Genomic DNA, 22741 nt, shown 5'->3' with positions numbered 1-22741 from the left:
CACTGTATGTACAAATAAAGATTTGTAACTCTTTAGTGTAAGTCACTACTGCTATGTATGACACAACGTTTAAAAGTAGATTACTGTCATAAAAAAGAAATCTGTTATGTCCGATGTTGAGCTTTAGAATGTGGAAGAAAGATGATTTAAGTGACTGAAAGTGGCGTGTTAACTGGTGCCAAACAGAAAATATTAAGTGAACAGCATTTCTCTCAGTGAAAATGCCTTGTTGATGTCACATGCCAGAGGTCAGAGGAGAGTAGCCAAGCTATTCTGAGTTGATAGGAAGGCAATAGTAACTCAAATAACTACTGGTTACAACCAGCAGGTAAAAGCTGGGGTAATAATTACACTATTCCTGCATTTCTTCACTGGCTTGCAGAGAAATTCCAAATACACTTTTAAAACCTTTTATTAACATATAAGGCTCTACATACACATGAACCAGCTTATATAGCAGATCTTCTGAGACCTTATCACTGCAGCTGGCCTCTCCGATCATCTAAACCAGGCACTCCATAAAGTCCTTTGTTCTGATTTTAAAACCAGAGGTAATCATACTTTTGAGGTTGTTTTGTGCCCAAACTGTGGAATATTCAGTGAGGGAGTTCTCTGCAAGAAAATGCCTTGTTGACAACAAAGGTCATCAGAGAATGCCCAGACTGCTTCGAGTTAAGGCACAACATATCAAACCTTGGAGCAGATGGGCTACAGCAGAGGAAGAGCACAGTAAGTGCCTCTCCTATTAGCCAAGAACAGGAAATTGTGGCTATACAATTCACATGGGTTCACCAAAAATTTGACAATAGAAGACTGGAAAAAGTTGCCTGGTCAGACAAGTTTCTTTTCTGCTGTAACATTCAGACAGTAGGGTCACTCGCTATAGCTGGAGCACAGACATCGTCTACAAACCGTTAATGTAATTAAGCCACGCAGAAAGCTATATTATTTATCAAAAGGCACCATCACCAGAAACATGGTGGAGAGGTCCAGTTGAGTGGATTGAATTAGTGGAGATAAAGCCTAGAAGATAGCTGCTGGCTAGGGCCACCTAATGTTTAATTTATACTGTTTCTGTTTCCACAGGCATTTAACTTTGGAAAGGGGTTTTCAGCCATTGCAGATAGGCTCCCATGCAATCCTCAAAAATCACTACTGCATGATGCTTGAATGGTGGCTGGTTGACAAGTAGACCAGTGTTCACCAAGAATGGGAGAACTACAAAAGACATCAAAGATGAAAAAATAAAAAAATTCAGCATGAAAAGCATCAATGGTGACTGCGATGGAAACTTTCACTGTTTTTAACACTCAGCTTCACTTCAGCTCTTTGTATGTTATGACTTGGCTCTTCACCATGGCTGGCTGAAGGACCAGCGACAGCCCCACACACCCGTTGTTTTTGGCACTGCCCCACATCTGAATACAGACACTGCAGAGAGACTGTCCATGTGCTACCGCCACTGGACCATAATTCCTCCAGGAGTCGATACCTGTGCAGTAGTCGTATCCTCAGTTGTGAATAACTTTAAGTACTAACAAGATTTAAACAGGTGAGTTATAAATAACTAACTAAATAACTAAAATCCATAGGCTACAAACTTGTAGCCTTGAAGTCTGTGGGCACGGACTTGCTTCCTGGAGTCACCCTAGAAAAGGCCATCCAAGGAAGTGCAGTTTTCCCCAGTTTAGCTCTTGTTTTGCAGATCTTGAGGTTAAAGCTCTTTTAAAAATGTGATGTCAGACATTAAGTTTAATTCTGCGATTGTTCTCGAGTGTCTGACTTAGATTAGTGCAAAACTTAAAAAAAAAAAGAAAAAAAAGAATCATCTGTCTCATAACCAGTGAAAAATGTTACTTTTTCTGTGGCCCACACATGCACACACACACACTTAAGTGGACGGGTAACAAACATTTATACATCCATAATTGAAGGTCAACAGTGCGTTACAAATAGATATTGAGAGGGAGTTTGTGTTTATGCTAATGCCTTGTCAGACAGAGAGGCCGGCGACTCTCTGACACCATCTATTAATAATGAGACAAGACTGCAGAAATGCACTGCGTATGAACCAAACAATGCTGCTCCTGCGAGCTGCCAGCAGGCTTGAGTGAGTGCTTTGGAATCGGCCTCAGTGTGCATGCATTCTTCTTCGGAGGAAGTGATGTGTGTGAGTGGATTTATTTGTTTATTGATGTTTGTGTTTTGTGTTTGTCTCACAGCAGTGGTCTTGTCTGGCCTGTTTGCAAACATGTTTGTACACGAGCAGCAACAAGCCTGCAGGAATGAGTGGGTAATAGAAATGCAGCGAGAGGGGGAAGCCTGCCAAGCGATGCTGAGGCAAATGGTACCTGTAGACTAGAGCAAAGTTTAAGAGTGCTCCTGATGATCTCTCAGTACAATGGTATGTGGCTTTTTTTTACTTGTTTTGAAGAGTTGAACCACAACCTCCCTGTAGCTTATGTATTATTTGATCTAATTAATATGATCAAATAAGAAGCAATCAGCCAGAAATTTCTGTCACATGGTGCTAAGTCGTTTCTGATTTTACAAGTTTATTGAACCTGCCAGATTTGGGGGGAGAAAATCGCATTATTTCCACGTTGTTGTTTGAGCTTAATGATTTTAAGCTCTACAATCATTAAAAAATAAATAAAGAGAAGAGGAATCACTGTTTCCGCTCCAGAATCAAACCAAATTGAACAACTGACACAGCGTGAACCTTCGCTGTGAACAAACACAATATTTCCTTATTAAGAACTGGGAAGATGTGAGGCCACAGCTAGTCTGCACTAGTGTGCAAACAGAGTGGCAACATAAAGTGAAGTCCTGCTGAAAGTGATATCATTGTGCTTCCTATCCTGTCTGGATGAAGAGCTTGGAGTGAGGTCAGGGGAGTGTAGGGTGTAATTTCTTGAATAGGTTGGTGTGTGTCTGTCTGTCACGCTTGTTTGGGTGTCTTTGTGTTCAGGACAGTGTATGTGTACATCTCCATTTGTGTGTGTGTGTGTGTGTGTGTGTGTGTGTGTGTGTGTGTGTGTGTGTGTGTGTGTGTGTGTGTGTGGATAGGTGGGTGGATAGGTGGGTGGATGTGGAGGATTAGCGTGCCTCTCCAGTCCTTTGGCTGTAATGAGACGGGACACTGGCTCCACGACGGCCCGTCGCCCACTGGGAGAGTACCTCTATCCCTTTTCAGTCTGTCATATGTGTTTGGCTACTGGTCTCAAGACTTTGGTTGCATATTAGGATTTAAAACAATGAATTCTGCTCACATCAGAGAGTCCTTTTATTTAAACAAATTTACCTTCCACCAGTGAGAGTGACGGAGAATTAGAGACGTTGGCCTCAGCTGTTGGACCTGACCCTACATACCATGCTGCGTCTGTATGTTTTTTCAGAGGAATCAGCTATTCTTCAAAAGTGGCGCTGAAGTGGTCTAAAAGTGAGAGTCCGGCACTGAAGGGGAAAGCTCCATCAGGCTCCATCAGGGTGATGGTTCTGAAGTCTATAGATAAACAGCCATCGCTGACCAGGTTAGTCTGAGCCCTCTGACCCTGAACGGGCCTGTCTGCTGTTAGTTTGACCCATAACCTCTCCCTTTGTCTTTCAGACTCAACATGCAGGACAACCTCAAGCACACTCACTTACCCGCGCGCACACACACACACACACACACACACTCCGACTTGGCCTCTTATCCTTGACAGCCCTTATGCTCATATTAAGATCTACTTCAGTGATTTCAGGGCTGTTTCAGCCATAAACTCTCATTTAGGGGGAAATTAGCTTGGCTTTGAGTCTTGTTACTATACCGTCCTTAACAGCATTACGCCATTCTTGTGGCTTTTAAATAACAACAAGGATGGATAGGACCATTCAAATAAACCTCCGCCATCCTACTTTGTTACACTACATGTAATGGCCAGGCATTCATTGTTTTACATTATTGTATTGCCATTGTGCTGTCCTCTTAGTGCCACACAGAGCTTACTGACTCTAATTAGTGACACTAACATATGTGGAAAAAATGGTTTAATGCGTCTGTCAACCTATTTTACAGTGATGTCTTTTCAATTTGTGAATACCAGAGGAAGCTGAACAGGGTTTGCTAATGATGTTGGAGTTTCTTGAAAGCCACTTAGGAAAAACCCTACAGGCTTAGATACGCCCAAACTTTCAAAACGTGGGAAATGGGCTGATCTGAGCTTGGGATTCCAGAGTAGCAGTTGTTTTGACTAGTGCCACGCTAGTCAGGACGGACTATGCCTTGTCGCCCTTTACTGCCACAGAGACGGAGCACCGTCAGGCTCACAGAGACGAGCCATAATCAGCTTTACCAATTATGCTCCATCTCAGACCACTTATTCCACACAAAATGACATCACGAATGCTGGACATCACGCAAATGCCTCTCGGAGCTCCGCGAGCGACTCCAGTGCACATTTATATTTTCAAACAAATAGTGCAGACTGTAATGAAAAAAGCTTCAAATAAGTCTTTGATGTCTTTTAAAAAAGCATTGCAACAGAAATCGCTGTGCACAGCTGGGCAGCAGCTTTAACATGCGACCCAGCAGTCAGTAACTCTCATGGTTTAGTTACTATACAAAAATGTAGCCAAATAGGTGACATTTGAAAATGTCAGTCTTTTAACATGTGGTATCTTGATGTGTCTGTGTGTGTGTTGTTTACACTCTATGGCTGTTAGAAAAGACTGTTGGATGAGCAGATTTGGATAAGCAGAAGAAAATTAGTACATGTAGAGGAGAGGGTTATAGCTCTGAGTGCCTGCGTGCGTGTGTGTGTGTGTGTGTGTGTGTGTGTGTGTGTGTGTGTGTGTGTGTGTGTGCTGGAGGGGGGTGATGGGGAGATAATGATAAGCACCACTTAGGCTCTTTGATCACAAAGGTTCAGCAATCTACTGTCTAACCAGCTGGTCTGAGAAAGTCCTCCACTGATTAATTAAGGTCCTTTACACACACCACACACACAACCTGCGCTTGCTGTGTTTAATATTACCTCAACACTTAACCCAGCACTTTACTCTTAACTTCCCAGCCATAAAGAGACATCACAGAGCCCCCTCACACTATAAGCAGGCATGAAACTCTCTGATTCTCCTTGTAGCATTGGAGGCCCCAGAGATCCTTTGTCTCTGGAGACGAAAGGGTTAACGAGGAACAGACCCTCTAAAGAGCTGCCTGCTTAGCCTTTGACCTCATGGTGTATGAGAGACAGAGGAAGGAACAAAAGGAACAAAAGGGAAAGGAAAGTTTGAAAACTTCTAACAAACATAAAGTACAATTAAAATACAATGGTTAAAGGCTATTTAAACACTTTTGCAATAAAAGAAAAAAATCAGTTCTGAATTGTCAGGTGTAGCAATATACAAGGTTTTTCTTGTGGAGACACAGGAACATGAGACGGCAGGATGGCAAACGGCAATTTGGAAAGGAGTCTAAGAGAAGTGTGGGGACCACCAACACACCCCCACCTTCCTTTGTCCTCGATCCCAACAGACCCCTCCCTTTTCTGGGCAGCAGGTTGTCAGTGAGGCGGTCCAGCTGGTGGAGACTAGAGATGCCAAACAACCTGTCAGAGATAAGAAGAGGTGGACAAGGTATGTGCAGCTCCCAGACTGCTCTGGAGGTTTGGCTGCTGAGAAGAAGAGTAACAGACACTGGGGTCCATTATGCTTGATAAGACAGCATAGTAAACACTCTTACACTTTAAACAACTCTCTCCAACACTGTTGAATGAGCTTACACTTGTTATCAGATCTTTCAAATTCATACATGCCTCAAAATAGATAAACTGCCCTCCACTTAAAAGAGTTTCCACTCCAGAGGTGCCGAACATACTTTAAATAACCCGCCGGGAATGTTAATCGTTTGTCCTTGCTGTGTTTGCTGCCTAGTCACAAAGAAGAATGCTACAACCAAAGGACTTTCTCTCTAAAATTTATTCAATTTCTGTTTATAAATCCCTGTTTTTGTAATTTCATAGAACAGAAAAGTTTGTTTATCACAAATATTTATCACCACTTGAAGATGGAGGGCAAAACTGGAAACAAACCCTCAAAGAGAAACAATGATCTCCGAACAATACCATCTTATTTCACAAACAACAAATTATTCTTTACAAATCTAGAGTAATAAATACTATTGGCAGGAACAGGGCTAAAAAAAACAAACTAAAAAGAACAATCAATTCTTATTTCAACGTCACGCACACACCTCACACACACACAAATCGAATAGATATCAAGGAATGATGAGGATCTTCTCTCTGGATGAATAATTTGTAATGTTAGAGCACCATATCACAAGTTACTGCATGTTAAAACACCTGGGCAGAGATATAAAAAAACAGACTGTTAACACATAAACCAGAGGCCTGTATCTATTCTTCACAAAAAGAGCCACACTTCTTGTTTGTTTCTTTTGTTTGCTTGTTTTTCACATTTAGCTACAAGGATGAAAGTGTCCCAAGGACTGCAGGGAAATGTGCGTACCTAACCAAATCTAGCAAGCAATGAAGTAAGGCTGTATGTATCACAGGAACTAATTCAGATTTAAAATGAAAAGACAACAGGAGTTGGTGTATCAACATTTACAGCTCTGTGTTTCTTTGTGATTGCTGAGCAATCCCTACGTGTCAAGGATCACCACTGGACTCATGAATAATTCACAAACAAACAAAAATGGGCCCAACGCACGCACGCATAACACGCGCTGCACTCCTGATCTGACTGGTCAGCTAAGGATAAAAGAAAGCCACGCGCTCATTGGCGTGTTCCGAGTGAGCAGAGCAAGCTGATTGGTCAGGCTAGGGTGACTGAGAGGACAGCGGTGACAGCTGTGTGACGCTGAGTTGTGCATTTACCCAGAATGCAGTGGAAACAGTGTTTACAGGTCTTTGGGCCTGTAGCGCGGTCTAAACAAACTGTTTATCTCGATGGTGCAGTGCCTGCAGCTACCACTGCCTGTCTCGCTGGAAATGAACTCATAGCATTCTTGAGCTGAGCTGACATAGGCTTTACATATACACAGGCTCACGCGTGCACACACTCACTCGGACAACTCATGCCTTTTCTCCTTCACCGAGACTGAGCATAGAGTTGCGCTTTGAACACTAAAGAGGAAAAATATCTCCCTTAGGCTCTGCTGTGAGAACTCAGATTATTTTGGTCAGTAAATGTCACTGCCTGTCTGACAGTGGGTCACAATTTAAATCCTTCACAATACCAAAAAAAAAGTGGGAGTCACTGAGAGGAGAACAAGCCTAGTGCTCACAGCGCAAACATTTGAATCACACCAGTCTTTGAGTTACGCAAAGACAACAAAACACAAACTTTGATTTTCACTTTGCAGTTAGAAGGAGCTTTTCTTTTGTGAACATCTGGAGCATCATTGTTGTCCAGGTCCTGTCCTCAACAATCTACTACTCCTTCCAGCAGAGGGGAGAAACATGACTAACAGATGAGACCGCTTCACACAGCACAAGATCACACTTTTCACAATTATATTACAAAATTAATATCATATTTAGTCCATATGTAGTGCAGCTTCTTTCAGAAGAGCGAAAAGAAGACTCTTTAAATTTGGGACTAGGAATCTCTGTCCACTCATCAGTCTTTAGATATATCCTCTGGTTTAGTTAGGAGGCTGCACTCCATTCTGGCACCCCACACCGGATGTGTGTGTGCGTCTCTAGTGTGTGGTAGAGAGGAGGAGACAGATTGGGCGTGTATCGGGGATATTCTCTGAGAGGAGAGCCGAGCTGCCTGCTGTGAATGTTTTGGGAGCTCTGAGATGGAGGTGCGGAGTTCTGTCTCTGGTAGGGATCGTTGGTGATGTGTTCTCCGAGTGGCGGAGAGGTCTGGTGGGCTATAGCGCTGAGTCGAGAGCCCTGAGGACTGGAGCTGTAGGGTGGATGAGGGGTGTAAGGCGGGTAGGGCTCCATTGGGGTCATGGCGGTCGGGATGGGGCAGGGGTATGACCAGGATGCACAGCTGAGTTCATCCATTCTGGACTCCGATCCAGCAAACATGCAGGCCTGACGCTGTCCCATGTCAGAGCTGTAAGGAGAGTCAGTGAGCCCCAGGGCTGGGTTGTTGGATAGACCGGGTGGAGGAGGGGGATAGGAGGAGGGGTGATAGTACGATTCCCCTTCACTTGGTGAACTACCAATGAAGGGTTTCTTGTATGAAAGCTGGTGGTTTTCCGAGGAGCAGTTTTCCTCCACTACAGAAAGACAGAGAAAAAAAATGCTGGTTTTCCATTTGAAGTTGAAAATAAATGAGAGCTGCGAGAGTTCCAGCTTTCAATTTATAACTTCCCATTTACTGCAGTTTAAGTAGCTGAGACACAAAAAAATGTACACATGAAGTTTCAAATTTCAAAGTAGGCCTGTCTATAACTCTTTTCAATACTTTCAAATTTTGGCAATGCTGTTTGTAGAAAAAAAAACCTTGAAATAAACATCAAAGCACCAGAACTGCACCCAGATCAATGGGGGATCTATGTAAAATGTTAAAGATAACAGAATGCCATCATTTGTGAATCGTTTAATCATTATATTTAATTACAAATAACACAATGCCAACATGTCAAATGCTGAAACTAAGAAATTTTATTTCATTCATTTTTTAATGCATGTTTTTGGATTTGATCCCATTTTAAGGCTGTAAGACTTGAAGTTTTTAGAAGTAAATATGAAGAGGGGTTCCCCGTTATGAATAAGACTTTAATTACAAAATAAGACTTCTGTTTCTTAATTAAGAAAAACTGCAAACAATTTAGCTAATTCATCATACACTGTACAAATAAAGGTAATAAAAGGTTCAGAGAAATCAGAGAAATCTCTGTAAATAAAAAACAAAGCCAAAGACCAATACTGAGCTTTGGTGCCCTAAAATAGACAACATTCTGCTGTAGAAAGGACTCCGTGGGCTCAGGAAGCCATCACCAGTGAACACATTTCACCACTAATGTCGCAATTTTAAACTTTCCCATGAAAAAAAGAAGAACACTTACAGTTCATAGACATTTATACGCAGGCCCTCCATGATGTGACATGTGTAACATCTGTAAAGACTCCATTAATGCCAAACAATAAATACAAGTTATTGAGCAACATATGCTGCCATTCAGGGAAGTACTGGCTTATTTCAGCAGTACAATAGCAAACAATGTCAAATGTTGCCAAGTGCGAGTCAGCTGGTAAACTGGCCTGCGTCCAGACCAGACCTATCACCTACTCCAAGACTTTGGTGCATTATGGAATAGAAAATACAACAATGCAGGGCAGTATAACATAATAAACATGTCTTTTCTGAAACAAGTGGTTGCCATCACTTGCCAATGAGCACATGTTTTTTCAAAATCCCTCGAGGTTTTGCAGTTTCAACATTTTTCAATTAAATATATATAATAATAATAATAATAATAATAATAATAATAATAATAATAATAATAATATAATAACAACAACAACAACAACAACAATAATAATAATAATAATAATAATAATAATAATAATAATAATAATAATATAACAGTCCTTGTCAAGCAGAGTGTAGAATAATAGTTAAATATAAACTTCACTACATCACCCACTGGTAGATGAACGTCTTTGTTGTTGGTTAGTTAAATGTACTAATTTACTAACTAATTACTAATTAGTTAGTAATTATCTATCTATTTATCTATATAAATATGTATATATATACATAGATATATTCTCATGAATTCTTTTGAAAACAAGCTGGAAACTGGAAGGATGATGGTGCATCCTTGAATGCTCATTCAAAAAGACAAAACTTTATATTAAATAAAACTCTGTATTCCATTTGTCTTTATCGTTATATGATTTACTTAAACCTGGTGTGAACACACGATTTCCTCTTACCTTTTCTCTTGGTGCAGTGGTACACCTGCTGCTGTTGGCCAGACTGCAGGTGTGGATGAGGCAGGGTGTAGTGCGTGGGTGGAGCACTCAGTAGCTCCTGAGGGCTGCTACCATTCAAGCCGTTCTCACAGCTATAAGGAGACCCAACAGCCTCGGGGGAGCCCCGCAAACCGCGACCCTCCCCACTGAAGGGACTCCCAGAAGAACAGGCTCTCTGACGGACAGTACTACGAGGGACCACTGGGTAATCCTTGCTGTAACAGAGAGGAAAACAAGATTACAGCATGGGGTAACAGTTTATCTCAGATGTTGTAACAAGCACAGGAAAGCAGCACAAGCCTTCTGTTCTAGAATGTGCAAATCTGTGCATGTATTATTATATTCTTATTATTAAATTCTGCTTGGTTGAATTCTTGAATTCTTGTTTTTTTCCCCCTTTTCCTTCAAGTCTATTTAGATATTCTCCATCCTTTCAGCTCTGATTTCTTTCTGTGCACACTGCCCTCTTGGTGAACTCAGTGATGTGCAGGAGACAGCGGGCCACATCGCCCTGACTCCCACTGAGACAGTAACACACACACACACACACAGTGCTGTTGTGAGATAATTCAACGTTCTAAAAATAAACATTCATCCCTGTCACTTCACATAGAATCTCCTCTCCTCTCCAATAAAGCAGTGGTTCTGCATTTAATGCTGCTCTCCCACCCTCTGTCTCCCCCCTTGTCTTTCCTCAACCTCCCTTCAGTGACAGCCAATCCCATTGGCTTGCAAAAACCTCTAAACTGCCTGCCACAACACCACTCAAATGGAGATTAGTTCAGCACGCAACCCGACACAATATAGGCCTGTCAGCTGATCAGTGGTGACAGCCTAAATAGACCAGCAGCAACATGATATCATGGACTTATCAATGCAGCAAAGGAAATGATGCTGGGTGTGCATTTGTGTTTGTGCTGCATGTTCAGGGCGGGTTTTCAGGCTAAGATCAACCTTCAGGTGACAATGGCTGACATCTCTTTATACCACTTGGCTCCACTCACAGACACACTTGTGTCTTAGACCATATGTACCCCATCATAACAACCTCCCCCTCCCAGCTGACGGAGGTCGAGAAAGAAGAATAGCAATTGTGTCTTATAAAAGCTCACAAGCACACACACATCAACGAAGCTGTACTCACCCTTGTAACTTTGCCATGCGATGCAGCTCATTGTCGTCGCTGCCTCTGAATCCCTTAGCAAAAGGATTATTCTCTATCTTCAGCTGTGTAATCTGAGGACAAAGCAGAGCAATATTTAACTTGCACAGGTCTGCAGGCCCAAAGGCATGCTCTGTTTTTTATTTTTTATTTTCCCATTGACTAAATCAATGGTTTACTATTATTCGGAGGACCTGCAAGTATTAAAAGGAGGACTGCTGGAGCTCTGCATGGCCAACATTCCTCAGCTGCTTACGTTTCTAACGGAGCGAACAGTGTTCTCGCCAGCTGACACAGAATAAACTGTTTACCCAAACAGTCGCCAGGTTTAAGGATTTCAGGCCAAAGCTTTTAGAGGTCCAAAGCTTCGAGCTTTGATGTTAAAGCTTCAAACTTCTCCCAGTGATGTCATGGAGGTAAATCTTTGCGGTTTTTGAGGGATTTCATTTGGTCAAAGTCCAAGACCATCACACAAGAGGCGAGCCGGCTGAAGATCTGACACGAGCTCAGGTCCAAACAAACTTTGAAGTGCTGAAAATACTGATAACCCACTCCAAACTGCTGGCTAAAGAGCTCTGATTTCTATTTAGCACCACATTAGTGTCTTACATATTACTTATTTATACTGCTTGTGTTAACTATAGCTACCATGTAACTATAAAGCTTTTTAGTAATAATATGTTTCACCAAAAGAATTGAAAAAATTAATACAATCTCTAATAACAATAATAATAATAATAATAATAATAATAAGGAAGAAGAAGAAGAAGAAGAAGAAGAAGAGCTGTAATAATTCTTCTGGACATTTTTATCACTGTAATATATCATATTATTATTATTATTGTAGCACTGTAAGTGTAAAAGTGTAAGTGTAAAAGTCATACAAATACAGTCTTACTCTTACTATATATATATATATTTGAGAAATATATTTATTTATATATGAACTTATACATAGACTTTGTGATAAAATGTATTGTAAGCAAGAAGTATATTGTACTTATAATTACATACTTGTATTAAATATAATAATTTAACAATTATTACCATTTTATTATTATGAAGTACATGTATTACCTATAGTATTTTATGCAAACTTGACACTATAATGATAATAATTATAGCTAAAGTTGAAATACATTGCAGTATATCTATGTACAGAAAACAATGCAATGCAAATTGGTTATAAGCTCAAAATGCCTTCTGATGGATTAAATCAGTATTATTGGGGGTTTTTTAACCTCAACTTTAATTCTATAATAAATAAAATAAAGAATGCCACATTAAAGCTACAAAGATTTTTGCTTCTATTTTGTCTACCAAAACATTTTGCTTACAATTTATAATTTCTAAAAGAAAATCAAAAGACAAACTATAGAAATATAAATTGTGATAGAAAACTTTCTTAGTTGTAACTATTTAAGTTACAGTTATTTGTTATGAAAATTAGACGTGATGAAAATGAAGCCATCGCATGTGAACGTATTCAGCAACGAGGCTCAAAGCTACAGCAATCTGTGTTTCTAATAGATGCCGAGGAAACTAGCTCAGCTCAGATTAAAGGAAAGAAACAGGTCATTAGAGGCTGACACTCACACGAGCTCGAGCACATATACAAACGCACACACACACACACAGAAAGGGAGAAACTTAATGTTTACATGTTTACAAATACTAAGCTATGACGCATAAACAAAGAGCATGCTAATTGGCTTTTTGGATACAAAATAAAGACAGTAATACAAACAGTGTGTGTGTGTGTGTGTGTGTGTGTGTGTGTGTGTGTGTGTGTGTGTGTGTGTGTGTGTGTGTGCACGCGTGCCTGTGTGTGTGAGAGCCGTTGTATGTGTGAGAAAGAAATTTGACTATAACTACTGACCAAAAGGCCAAACAATATGCATGCATCTGTCATTGATGTGACAGTAGAGCAGCTCTTACGTGCAAATATTAGACTATGAAATCCATTTCCATTATTGTTTGAATAACTGTAACATACTGTAGCTCAGCCAGTGAAATCACTCTACACTTTATATTCACATCAACAATTGTTAAACTGTATAAGCATCATTAAAGGGTCCTTATACCATTATAAGGACTTCTAATGCATCTGTGTTACTTAGAGTACCCCTACTGTATTCATATACATTGTGAAACTTCCAGTACTTGCTACAGCATTTGCAGTTGGCTCCCTATGTTTAACAGTGCTTCGTAGTGTGCTCTGCATTAGGCTTACCTTGTGGTTCTGATAGGATGTCACAGCGATGAAGGCAGTCTCGGGGAAGATGTGAGTGCAGAAAGCTGTGTTTTTGGAACCAAAGCCATTGTTCTCATCTGCCTTGACAATATGGAGACGAGGCTGGTATTTGTGCATAGAGTTGAGTATTATCTACATGGGGGAGATATTATGTAGGTGAGACTGACAGGCCTGTCATGATTCCAAAAAATCACTAGCAGATGCTTGGATCTAGACTTTAGAATCCAGGTGGCGATTAATCCCATGTAAAGGTACTTTGATTTCCAGAATCCTTGGCTGACATAAATGTTTAAAACAGAGATTACCTGTGAGTAGGATCAAAGTGAATGTCAGCAGTAAAAACAATAAAGGATCTTTGTTTATACAGTTACAACCCGAGACTAATTTTCTCACAGTAATGTGAACCCTGCAAGTGTTTTGGGGGTTTTTTCATCTGCATTGGTTAGAAAAATCTCAAAAATTATTCATGAAGGTCATGTTGTCCTATAAAGTAAAGAAAAAAGGAAATAAATATACATAAAAGAAACTCCATTTTAAATCAACATATTCATCTTTGTTTATTAATCTTGTATGACATTTAAAGCCTTTTGAATAAATTGTACGCACCCGAGCAACCATCTGGTATAATGCAGAATTTAAAAAATGTGTTCAGCACTCACTGATCATCAACAAACTATTTCCGCATATGTCTAATTAGACTTTCTGATTCATTCCCGTTTGATATTGTTAAAGACTTTAAGCTTTAGTTTGGACATACTGCTAACTTTAAACTATTAAAAACTAAACTATTGCGCACGGTCTAAACTATTTCCCACGACACTGACAACTCCACAAGTGGATCTAGGCCGGATGGCGGCCCTCTCTGCGCGCGTTTGGGCGAGACCACGTTTGTTTACGCAGGGGGCTCTCGGTTTAACTGCAAAGTTGCAGATTATCTCTAAATTAACAAGTATAAAAATATTACAGTTGTGTCCTTTCTTTCATCTTTTTCCATTTTTTCTGCGTGCGCATGCACTGGCACCAAGAGGCGCGCGCAGAACGATAGCCTATCATCTGCTCTCACGCGCCTGTAACCGTATGTGTCTCATCTCAAGTGTGCAGTGTGAGCTGTGCGGCTCTCGCGGTGATTTGTGTTGTGTTGTGATGTCGCGTGAGTTATACCCAGAGGAGTGAGCTTCACGGGCTCCTCGGGTTTTGCCTGCCTGCTGACCGAGACCGTGTTGGCTGACCGGACCTGTGCTGTACTTTGTATAGTCATTTTTCTTACACTGAAAACACCTCTCAGGTCTAATTATTTAAAATGCGTATAAAAGCTATTTAGTTTGGCCCGCAGGCCACCTTCATTAGGACAGCTGATGGTTTGTATGCTTATTATGAGTAAAAATAATGGAACTAAATTCAAAGGGCAAACTTTTTTTATTGTATCAAACAGAGCGTGTGTTCTTGTTCTGTCTGTGACAGACATAGAAACAAAGCAAACAAGCAAAAAATACTGTTAAGCAGACAGACTCACGTGTCCAAAGGGGTCCAGGTGGTTGTTGGTGAGTTTGAGTTTCTGGAAAGAGACAAGCTGGCGGCTCCAGTGCGCCCCTGTGGCGGGAGAGTCCGGATGGACGTAGAGCCTACCGGGCATCGCGGGCTCTGCCTTCCCCGTCATCGACCTTTATGACCAAAGAAACGCGATGGATCGGAAAATGCTCTGACACTGACACACACACACACACGATCACAGTGGTTTTCGTGGTGTAGCAGGCCAGCGCTGCCGCCGGCTGCAGAAGGCCTGGTTGGTTCTTTAATTAGACAAACTATGTTTTGCTGGAGCTTACGCAGACACCCACATCTGGACCTTAACTCGGTTAACCCAAATGAACCGTTTCCTCCTAAACTGCCCTAGCGCGTATCCCGTTTTTGTCTATTTCCAGGCAAAAGTCTGAAATCGTTAACATAACCTGTATTTTTTAATAATTAAGAAAAATAACAATAAAGGTCTACCATCTTTATTATTCATTATTTTCCTAATTTCCTTATAGTCACCGAGAAACAGACAGAGAAAACATCTGCACATTTTATAATGTGCTACACTTGTACAGGTGAGTTTTTCCCCCACATACTTTGGATACTTTGCACAGCATAAACGAGTCGATATGTATTTTCCCAAACAACTATTGCGCATGTGCGTGGAAACTAGCAATAGTGCCATGGACATTCAGCTCCTAAAGTATTAAGAATTGATTCCGCGGTGTCAGAAGTGATTTAGGCTTCTGTTTAGCCTGGGAGTCTGTGATGTGTGAACTTTTCATCATTTGTGGAAAGTATTGTCCATTCTCCTACACCGGAAGGCAAAAATATTACTACAAACTCCCAGGACAAGGTGAAACAAAGCCCTACGGACCAGCACCGACTTACAGGCTACCGTGTAAACACCGAGCTCTTCCAGCAACTTTACTCTCTGAGCTGGGAATTTGTGTCAGGTAAGGCACAGACCCCTTGTGTCTTTGTAATAACCAAATGATGCTTTGAAGGGGCAGATATCTCGCTGCAGAGTCAGTTGTTCGTCGGATTTCCCTTCAGCAGCACACACACACACACACACACACACACACACACACACACACACACACACACACACACACACACAAACAGCTGAATTGGATATTTTAATCCGGTCTGCGCCGTCTGTCCGCCCCGTGAACCCGTCATATTCTGATTTAACCGGCGGGCAGAAACGGGGGGGAAACACGGGGAACTAGGCCATCCCAGTCTGCAAGAAGGACCCGACCTTTACAGAGTGCACAAGCGTGGGTGGAGTGGAGGGTATAAACCCACAACAACAAGGTTTACCCAGAGTTAAGTTCAGAGGTTTCTTGATATAAGGTTCATAAGCAAAGAGGGGGAAGGAGATGGCGGAATCTGAGATCTGGAAATGGAAATTTTGATTTATTTATTTATTTTCGGAAAGCTATTATTATATTTATTCATTTATTTTAAATAGCTGCATATTTGTTATCATCCTCTTTCTGTTTTACCATACACTTAAAACATTTATATATTCAGATATGTTTTTGGTGGGGAAGCTGACCTATACCCCGAACACACTGCCATACTACTTTCACTACCCGAACATGACTTTGAATGTCCTGTAAGTGTGTATACCGTGTTTTAGACATGTTCCTACGAACCATTTGTTGTCTGCGAATTTGTAGCGATGGTCATCTCCGGGAATGATGTCCATCAGGAGAATGTACTTGGTTTTCGGGTTGAGTCCTGTGACCTTCACTTTATAACTGGGGAACATCCTCCTTCAGGGAGCACATCCAGAAAAAACAAATAAAAACAGCGACATATATGATTAAATATTGATTTATTTTTTTAAATGAATAAAATAAAAAATAAAATGATTCCTTTAGGGATTTGGTTTCCTTTAGAAAATTTCCCTGCTGAGGCCCGGTGGCACCCGCGTACTGTATTTTTTCCCTTTAGGTTTATGTTTTGATCAAAAGTGTGACATTAAAAATAATTTGCATTGTTTTCAAGCGGTACAACACGAACCACCAATAAAAATTACTTTGTGTTAAAGTCATTCAACAGTTTTACCTTCCAGCCTTGGTGATGATCATTTCCGTTCCTACTTCATCAAACTTGGTCCAAAGTTCCCTATCATGAAGGAAAACTTTGATTCCCTCCATCCCCTGTACAAAAATATAATGAGTGCACGAGTTAAAGTTTAAACTCTAGTTATATTTAAATAGTTATTTAGTAATTAATAGGTATTATAAGCCAAATCCGTGGCAAATTAAACCAACAGCAATGACAAAGTTTTGTTTACTTTTTTCTTTTATTTCTATGAAAAAAATATGACTGGACGAGCAGCTATTATTTGTTTGGTAAAAAAAAAACAACAACACTGAATTAATTTTTTAAGTAAATTTAAATTAAAACCCAGAGTAAGCTACAGGTTGGTACCTGCTGACTGGACGCGCTCTGCGGTGAAGCTGGTGAGTTCAGGGTGAAGCCGGGATTTTCCTGTTTGGTCTCTTTTGGGGAATCCATACAGTCCGAGTCAGGGGGCTCTGCAAGGCCGTACTGGTCCCCTCCGTTTGCCATGTCCCACTGATGCACACACACACACACACACACACACACACACACACACACACACACACACACACACACACACACACACACACATTTGCCCATTTTACTGGTTTATTTGATCAAATTCTATGCGCTGTTTGACACTCTGGATGCCAATTGGGTAACCTCAAAGTCAGCACCTATACGAATAATATTTCTAAATAATAATAAATTATATATGGGGGCAAAACGGTCTTTTGTTAGAGGGAGCGCAAAGAGGCCACAATTTGAGTTTGTGGTGAAAACCCCCCACAAAGAACTCCTGGCTTTGTTGCCCTAAAAAGACCAATCACTCATAATAGATTACAATAGCTCACATAGAGTTACAATAGACTAACTCATCCAATCATCTAATTACAGATTTACACTTGAAATGAGATTAAATGTGCAGCTTGATCTTGAGCATTGTTTTCGAAGAAGGCTCAGATTCACTACCAGTTTTATGAGATCTAAACATCACAGCTACCAAACTGGACTGCACTTACAGATGCCGTAATAAAAGCACTAAGTTCATGGTTTACAGTACATGATATCTGAAGCTTTACATTCCAGTGTTAACAGTGCACAGAACTGTACAGCTACCACAATCACAGCCTGCAGTTTTGAAAGTGCACATCAAATATAACCACAGTGTATGTCTGGCATGTTTATTTTGTGTGCTCTCTCTGAGGGCCTTTACCTCAAATGCACTGCCCTGCTCCCCCTGCAGAAAACACTCTCATCCTCTTCCTGCGCTCTCTGCAGGCTGTAGAGCGAGTATACGTATATATTTTTTTAATTAAAAAAATATATATAAATTTTTAAATATTTCCAAGGTGGTTCTTAAAAAATCCACGTCTCCTCTGCAGCTTTGTCATATTGTAGTTTTTTGTTTTGGTCTATTTTTTTTCTTCTTCGTTTCGCTGTCCGTCTCCCTGCGCGCACACGGAGAGGCGCGTCCGCCTCGCTGCTTCCCGTCCACAGCTGTGGTGAAGTCTGAGATCTGCTCACAGCGCCTGTAATTCCTTCCTCATTTGTCTCGCTCACTCCCCATTGTCCTCGCGGACCCAGCGGTAGCCTTGATCTGAACCCAGCTCATCAGATCCTTCACAACAAATGGAGTCAAGTCCGCCTCACGTACTCTGCCCTCCCCCTTTTGCCATCCCCGCGTTCTCATAGGTCTGCATGGTGCATCGGTATCTGCAGCCCAAATCATGGCTGTGACACTGGCCAATCACGCGCGCAGAAACACACACACAGAGACCCAGACGCACGCACGCACCCCTCGATGGGGAATTATTTATTTATATACATTTACATGAAAATATATATTTATACATATTTTTTCTCACAGCGTCTATTTTCCCCACCGCATCAATCATGTATTTTACAGCCTTCTCACTTGGTGTTATGTCACACAGACTTCAAGTTGACAAAATGATCGCTGATTCATTTCCTACCTGAAAAAAAAATCTGTATTATTCATGAAAATGTCCTGCTTGATCAGAAAAAATTGTTACTTCCTGTTTCAGGACAGAGGGGAGATATTTTACGCTCGAATTAAATAAACATTAGACTCGTGATGGGTGAGTGGAAGGAGACTAGAGTAAAGCTAGAGTAAAATGAAAATAAGAGAGACGTGGTCTGATTTTTAGACAAATTTTCATTTGTGTGTGAGCATTCCCCTCACGCAAAAAGAAGACATATTAGCTGATAACTGCTGGCAGATTTATTTATGTACTAATAAGTTATTGATTCGTGTCTCTGCCGTATTGGTGATTAAAGCACAATTATATATATATATCTATATATATCTACATATATGTTAGGTTACTACATACCAAGAAAATGTGACGTGGATTTGGGTTGTTTCAAGATAAACCCCCAAATATAATCTCACACGAGGCTAGATACAGAGATCTTTTTTATAGGAGATTATTCGGGCACGGAGGGGCCTATAGTAGCAACAGCATCGAGTTGACGCGAGCGCGCATCACTTTGACTGGATTACTGTAGATCTTGATAACCTGAGGCATCCAGAGTTGAAAGTTGAAGAGGTCACCGGGAGGTCAGCATTACACATTTCCACCATTCATCTTAACTGCAGTCTCTCCATTCATCTTTTTTGTATTAATTTAAGCATCAACCAGATTTTCAGATTAATAATTTAAGCAAAATATCCGAGATATTCACGACATAACCATCTTAGACATGATAGGTGGACAAGGTCTAAAATAGCTTACCAGAAAATACTAGAGCTTACATGTACTGACATACTGGCTTAGGACATAACACAGCAGTTATTCGATACGCTAAGATTACTACATCAAATTAATGTAAAAATGTTATCTCCTGCAGGCAGTTCTTGCGCATAAATAGCGCTCTTTTACGCACGAGAAAGTCTCAGGTTTAATCGACCTGCACGTGACTATGTTTTGGTTCAAATACGCAGTCATAATTGCAGCTCTTACCGTTTTAAATTATCCAAATCCCAGGTGTAGACCTCTGCAGTTTGGTCCACAGCCTCTCCTGCATAACGCGACAAGCGGGTACTGCAGCGAGCGCGCTGCCACTGGGAGGGACAGGGTCCGTACCCTCTGTGTGTAATTGTGTGTGTGCTAGTGTGCGTTCATGTGTGTAAATGCAGATCCATCAAGTTTCCGAGCTGCTCGGACACCACGCCAATAAGCCTAACAGTATATACGCTCAGACGCAAGCTACATCTGTGCGTTTTAAGCTGGCGCTGACGATTAGGTTACACGCAGCGTGGATTTTGATCTGATAAGTTATTCACTGTTTTCCCACTGATTGCCACGCTGATGTGAAGTTTAGAATGAAAAGCTTCCATAGGCCACATGTTATATATTTTTAGTACCAGCATAGTTTCTAAAGTCGTCTCTAAACAATCATTTTTGGGAGGTGGAAAATGAAAATTCAAGAGAAACTGCAGTAGATTATTTTGTTGATGTAGCCGAGCCTATACAGTCTGGGCAGATTAGCGTTTCCCTGCCAGAAAGATTGGCCTGAATAATGTTCGTCACATTTATTATGTTTGTTTACAGAAGGTTTTTTTATAGTCCACTGCTCAAAGATTTTGCTTTTCAGTGATAAGTCAAAACGTCAACTTAAATATTGTTACACAACAAAGACTCTTTTGCATTTCTTTAAAACTGTATTTGTGTGATGACACCGCTGAAACAACAGTTCTGCAGAAAGAAATAGGCTGGACAATTCCCACAATAAACTTTTTCGCAATTAACTTTGGTTTAATTACTCACCTCATTTGCTTTTTAATCTATCTGAAACAGCAAACCCACATACAAACATACAAGATTTAAATATATATATATATATTTCAGAGGGCTTCCTACATAAAAGAAACATGTTATTAATGTATTTTGGTTTTCAGGCTATTGGAAGGTTGTTGCAATCCGTTTATTTATTTAGAAAATTACAAGTATTTTCTCTATTCCTCGAAACACAAGTTTTTTTTTTAAGTTTAAATATAGTTTCCCAGAAATATTTGCTAAAAGTCAATTAATTATTAATATGGGCCTGCAAGCTAAATCGAAACCTGCCGAATTGCCGCTTAAAATACACGCAGTTTGGCGCTTCTTTATAAGCGTTAAAACATGAAAATTTTATTTTAACCATTTTTCTATAGACGGCCTATAAATATTTGTGATAATAAAATACAAACCTTGGAGAAATATTTCGGATTAATAACCAAATAGTGACAAAACTACTAATTCTTTAAAAGAATCTTACTTAACAAAGAGCGTTAATTTATCATTTAAATTATGAGTTTGAAACTTGTCTTTAAGAACAAATGTTTTTTTTGTCTAACTATCCGATTGCTCTCAAAATGTAGGCACATTTCTTTGAAAATGAAACATTTACTATTGGAAACCACATTTTTACAGGGCACACACCTCAGTATTCAGTCAAGTTCATGTTTGACTGAATACTTTTGTGTACTTGCTATTTAAAACAGTCCCACGTCTAATATTTTAATCTTTAGTTTTAAGTGCTTAATCTCATTATTAAATCGGCTTCTTGGGGTATAACTCTTCATTTGGTATGATCCTGTAGCTGCTTGGTCCAGAAGAAGAAAAGCTAGAGGCAACAGTTTGAATAAATGAGGTGGTGGTGGTTGCTGGAAGGCTCATTATTGTCCCATCCTGGCTTCAGCTGACTGGATCCTCTGTTCTCTGTCTGGAGGAAGTGGTGAAGGGGTCCCAGACCTCCTGCACTCAGCAGGTCTGTCTCACACACCTCCAGCTCGGCTAGAACGAGTGTGTGTATGTGTGTGTGGCATTGGGGGGCAAGGTCAACCCATTTCTCTGCAAACAATCACATCACACAGGGCAGAATACATTCCAAACCCCCCCTGCCTCCAGTTTGTAAGGTGGTCTGATGTGGGAACAGCGGAGGGTGGAGGTTTGGCAGTGGTCCAGAGGGGGCCTCTGAGTCCAGATGAAGGAAAACCTGTTCCACATTAATATGACTTCATATTACACATGTTGGAAAGCCTCTGCTTTCTGCTGGGCACTAATTTAATGCTTTGCTCATCTGTAATATCAGAGAATTAACGGACTAATAACAGAGCAATATGACATCACACTAAACCAAAATGGTTTACCTAAACCATTATCTAAAGGACTCCACACACACACACACACACACACACACACACACACACACACACACACACACACACACACGTACACATTAACTAGTTTAATCTGAATTATTAGCTATTATTAATCTGAACTACAGGAACCCGAGAAAGTCTTGCAATTAGAAGTAGTGTCACAGACACACTCTTCCAGAGCTTTACAACACTGTTACCCATGAATGAATGAACACTCTCAGTTTATTGACCTGTGGGCAAAACTCTATGCGGGTAACTCACCATCAAAGGTCTTGATGCTCAGCTTCTCTGAGATTTTAAGGGTATGAAATAGAGCTTGACACATAAACTTCAAGTCCCACTTGGATATTCATGCCACAGTGTCTACATTTTTGCACTGGATTGTATTCAGGGCCTATAAGCTTTACAAAACACAAAGTAACCCTTAAACCTCTGGAGAATCAAATTTATATGCAAAAGATTTTTTCGCTAGAACAAAACTTGACCGAGTCTGTCTAGTTTTAATGTGTTTATTTTTATATAATACAGCCAGTCTGTGATTACTGATAATACACTTCTTTTCTAAACAAGTCTTTGTTATTATTTGCCCTCCTTGGTTTTATTATTGT

At 40.5% G+C, this 22741-nt stretch overlaps 1 protein-coding gene across 2 annotated transcripts; it reads right to left on the bottom strand.

Moving 5' to 3' along the window:
• Positions 1-5943: 5943 nt before the first annotated feature.
• LOC146562487 (T-box transcription factor TBX5-like) lies at positions 5944-20043 on the bottom strand. 2 transcript variants are annotated; one of them, XM_085294261.1, is made up of 9 exons: positions 19951-20043; positions 17330-17476; positions 16961-17055; positions 16546-16665; positions 14880-15027; positions 13346-13498; positions 11095-11186; positions 9912-10165; positions 5944-8245 (listed from the first exon to the last, which is right to left on the bottom strand). In XM_085294261.1, the coding sequence occupies exons 2-9, from the start codon at positions 17468-17470 to the stop codon at positions 7659-7661; spliced, it is 1590 nt and encodes a 529-aa protein (XP_085150387.1). In that variant the 5' UTR covers positions 17471-17476; positions 19951-20043; the 3' UTR covers positions 5944-7658. The 2 variants fall into 2 exon arrangements, with proteins under 2 accessions (XP_085150387.1, XP_085150386.1); XM_085294260.1 differs by lacking the exon at positions 19951-20043 and adding an exon at positions 18180-18603.
• Positions 20044-22741: the final 2698 nt, after the last annotated feature.

The sequence above is a fragment of the Mchenga conophoros genome, linkage group LG12 (assembly GCF_057382185.1).
Source record: "Mchenga conophoros isolate Kocher_MC1m ecotype Shallow Benthic linkage group LG12, M_conophoros_male_GT1.1, whole genome shotgun sequence".
NCBI lineage: Eukaryota > Metazoa > Chordata > Actinopteri > Cichliformes > Cichlidae > Mchenga > Mchenga conophoros.
The sequence above is the reverse complement of the archived record's forward strand: the minus strand, read 5'-3'. Positions and strand labels throughout refer to the sequence as shown.

Coding starts and splice junctions, on each gene's coding strand:
- LOC146562487 (XM_085294261.1), bottom strand. CDS start 17,470: ATGGCAAACGGAGGGGACCAGTACGGCCTTGCAGAGCCCCCTGACTCG. Junction 10,166..11,094: donor CGCATGGCAAAGTTACAAGG/GTGAGTACAGCT, acceptor TCTCTGTTACAG/CAAGGATTACCCAGTGGTCC. Junction 8,246..9,911: donor CCACTGCACCAAGAGAAAAG/GTAAGAGGAAAT, acceptor GTCTTTCTGTAG/TGGAGGAAAACTGCTCCTCG.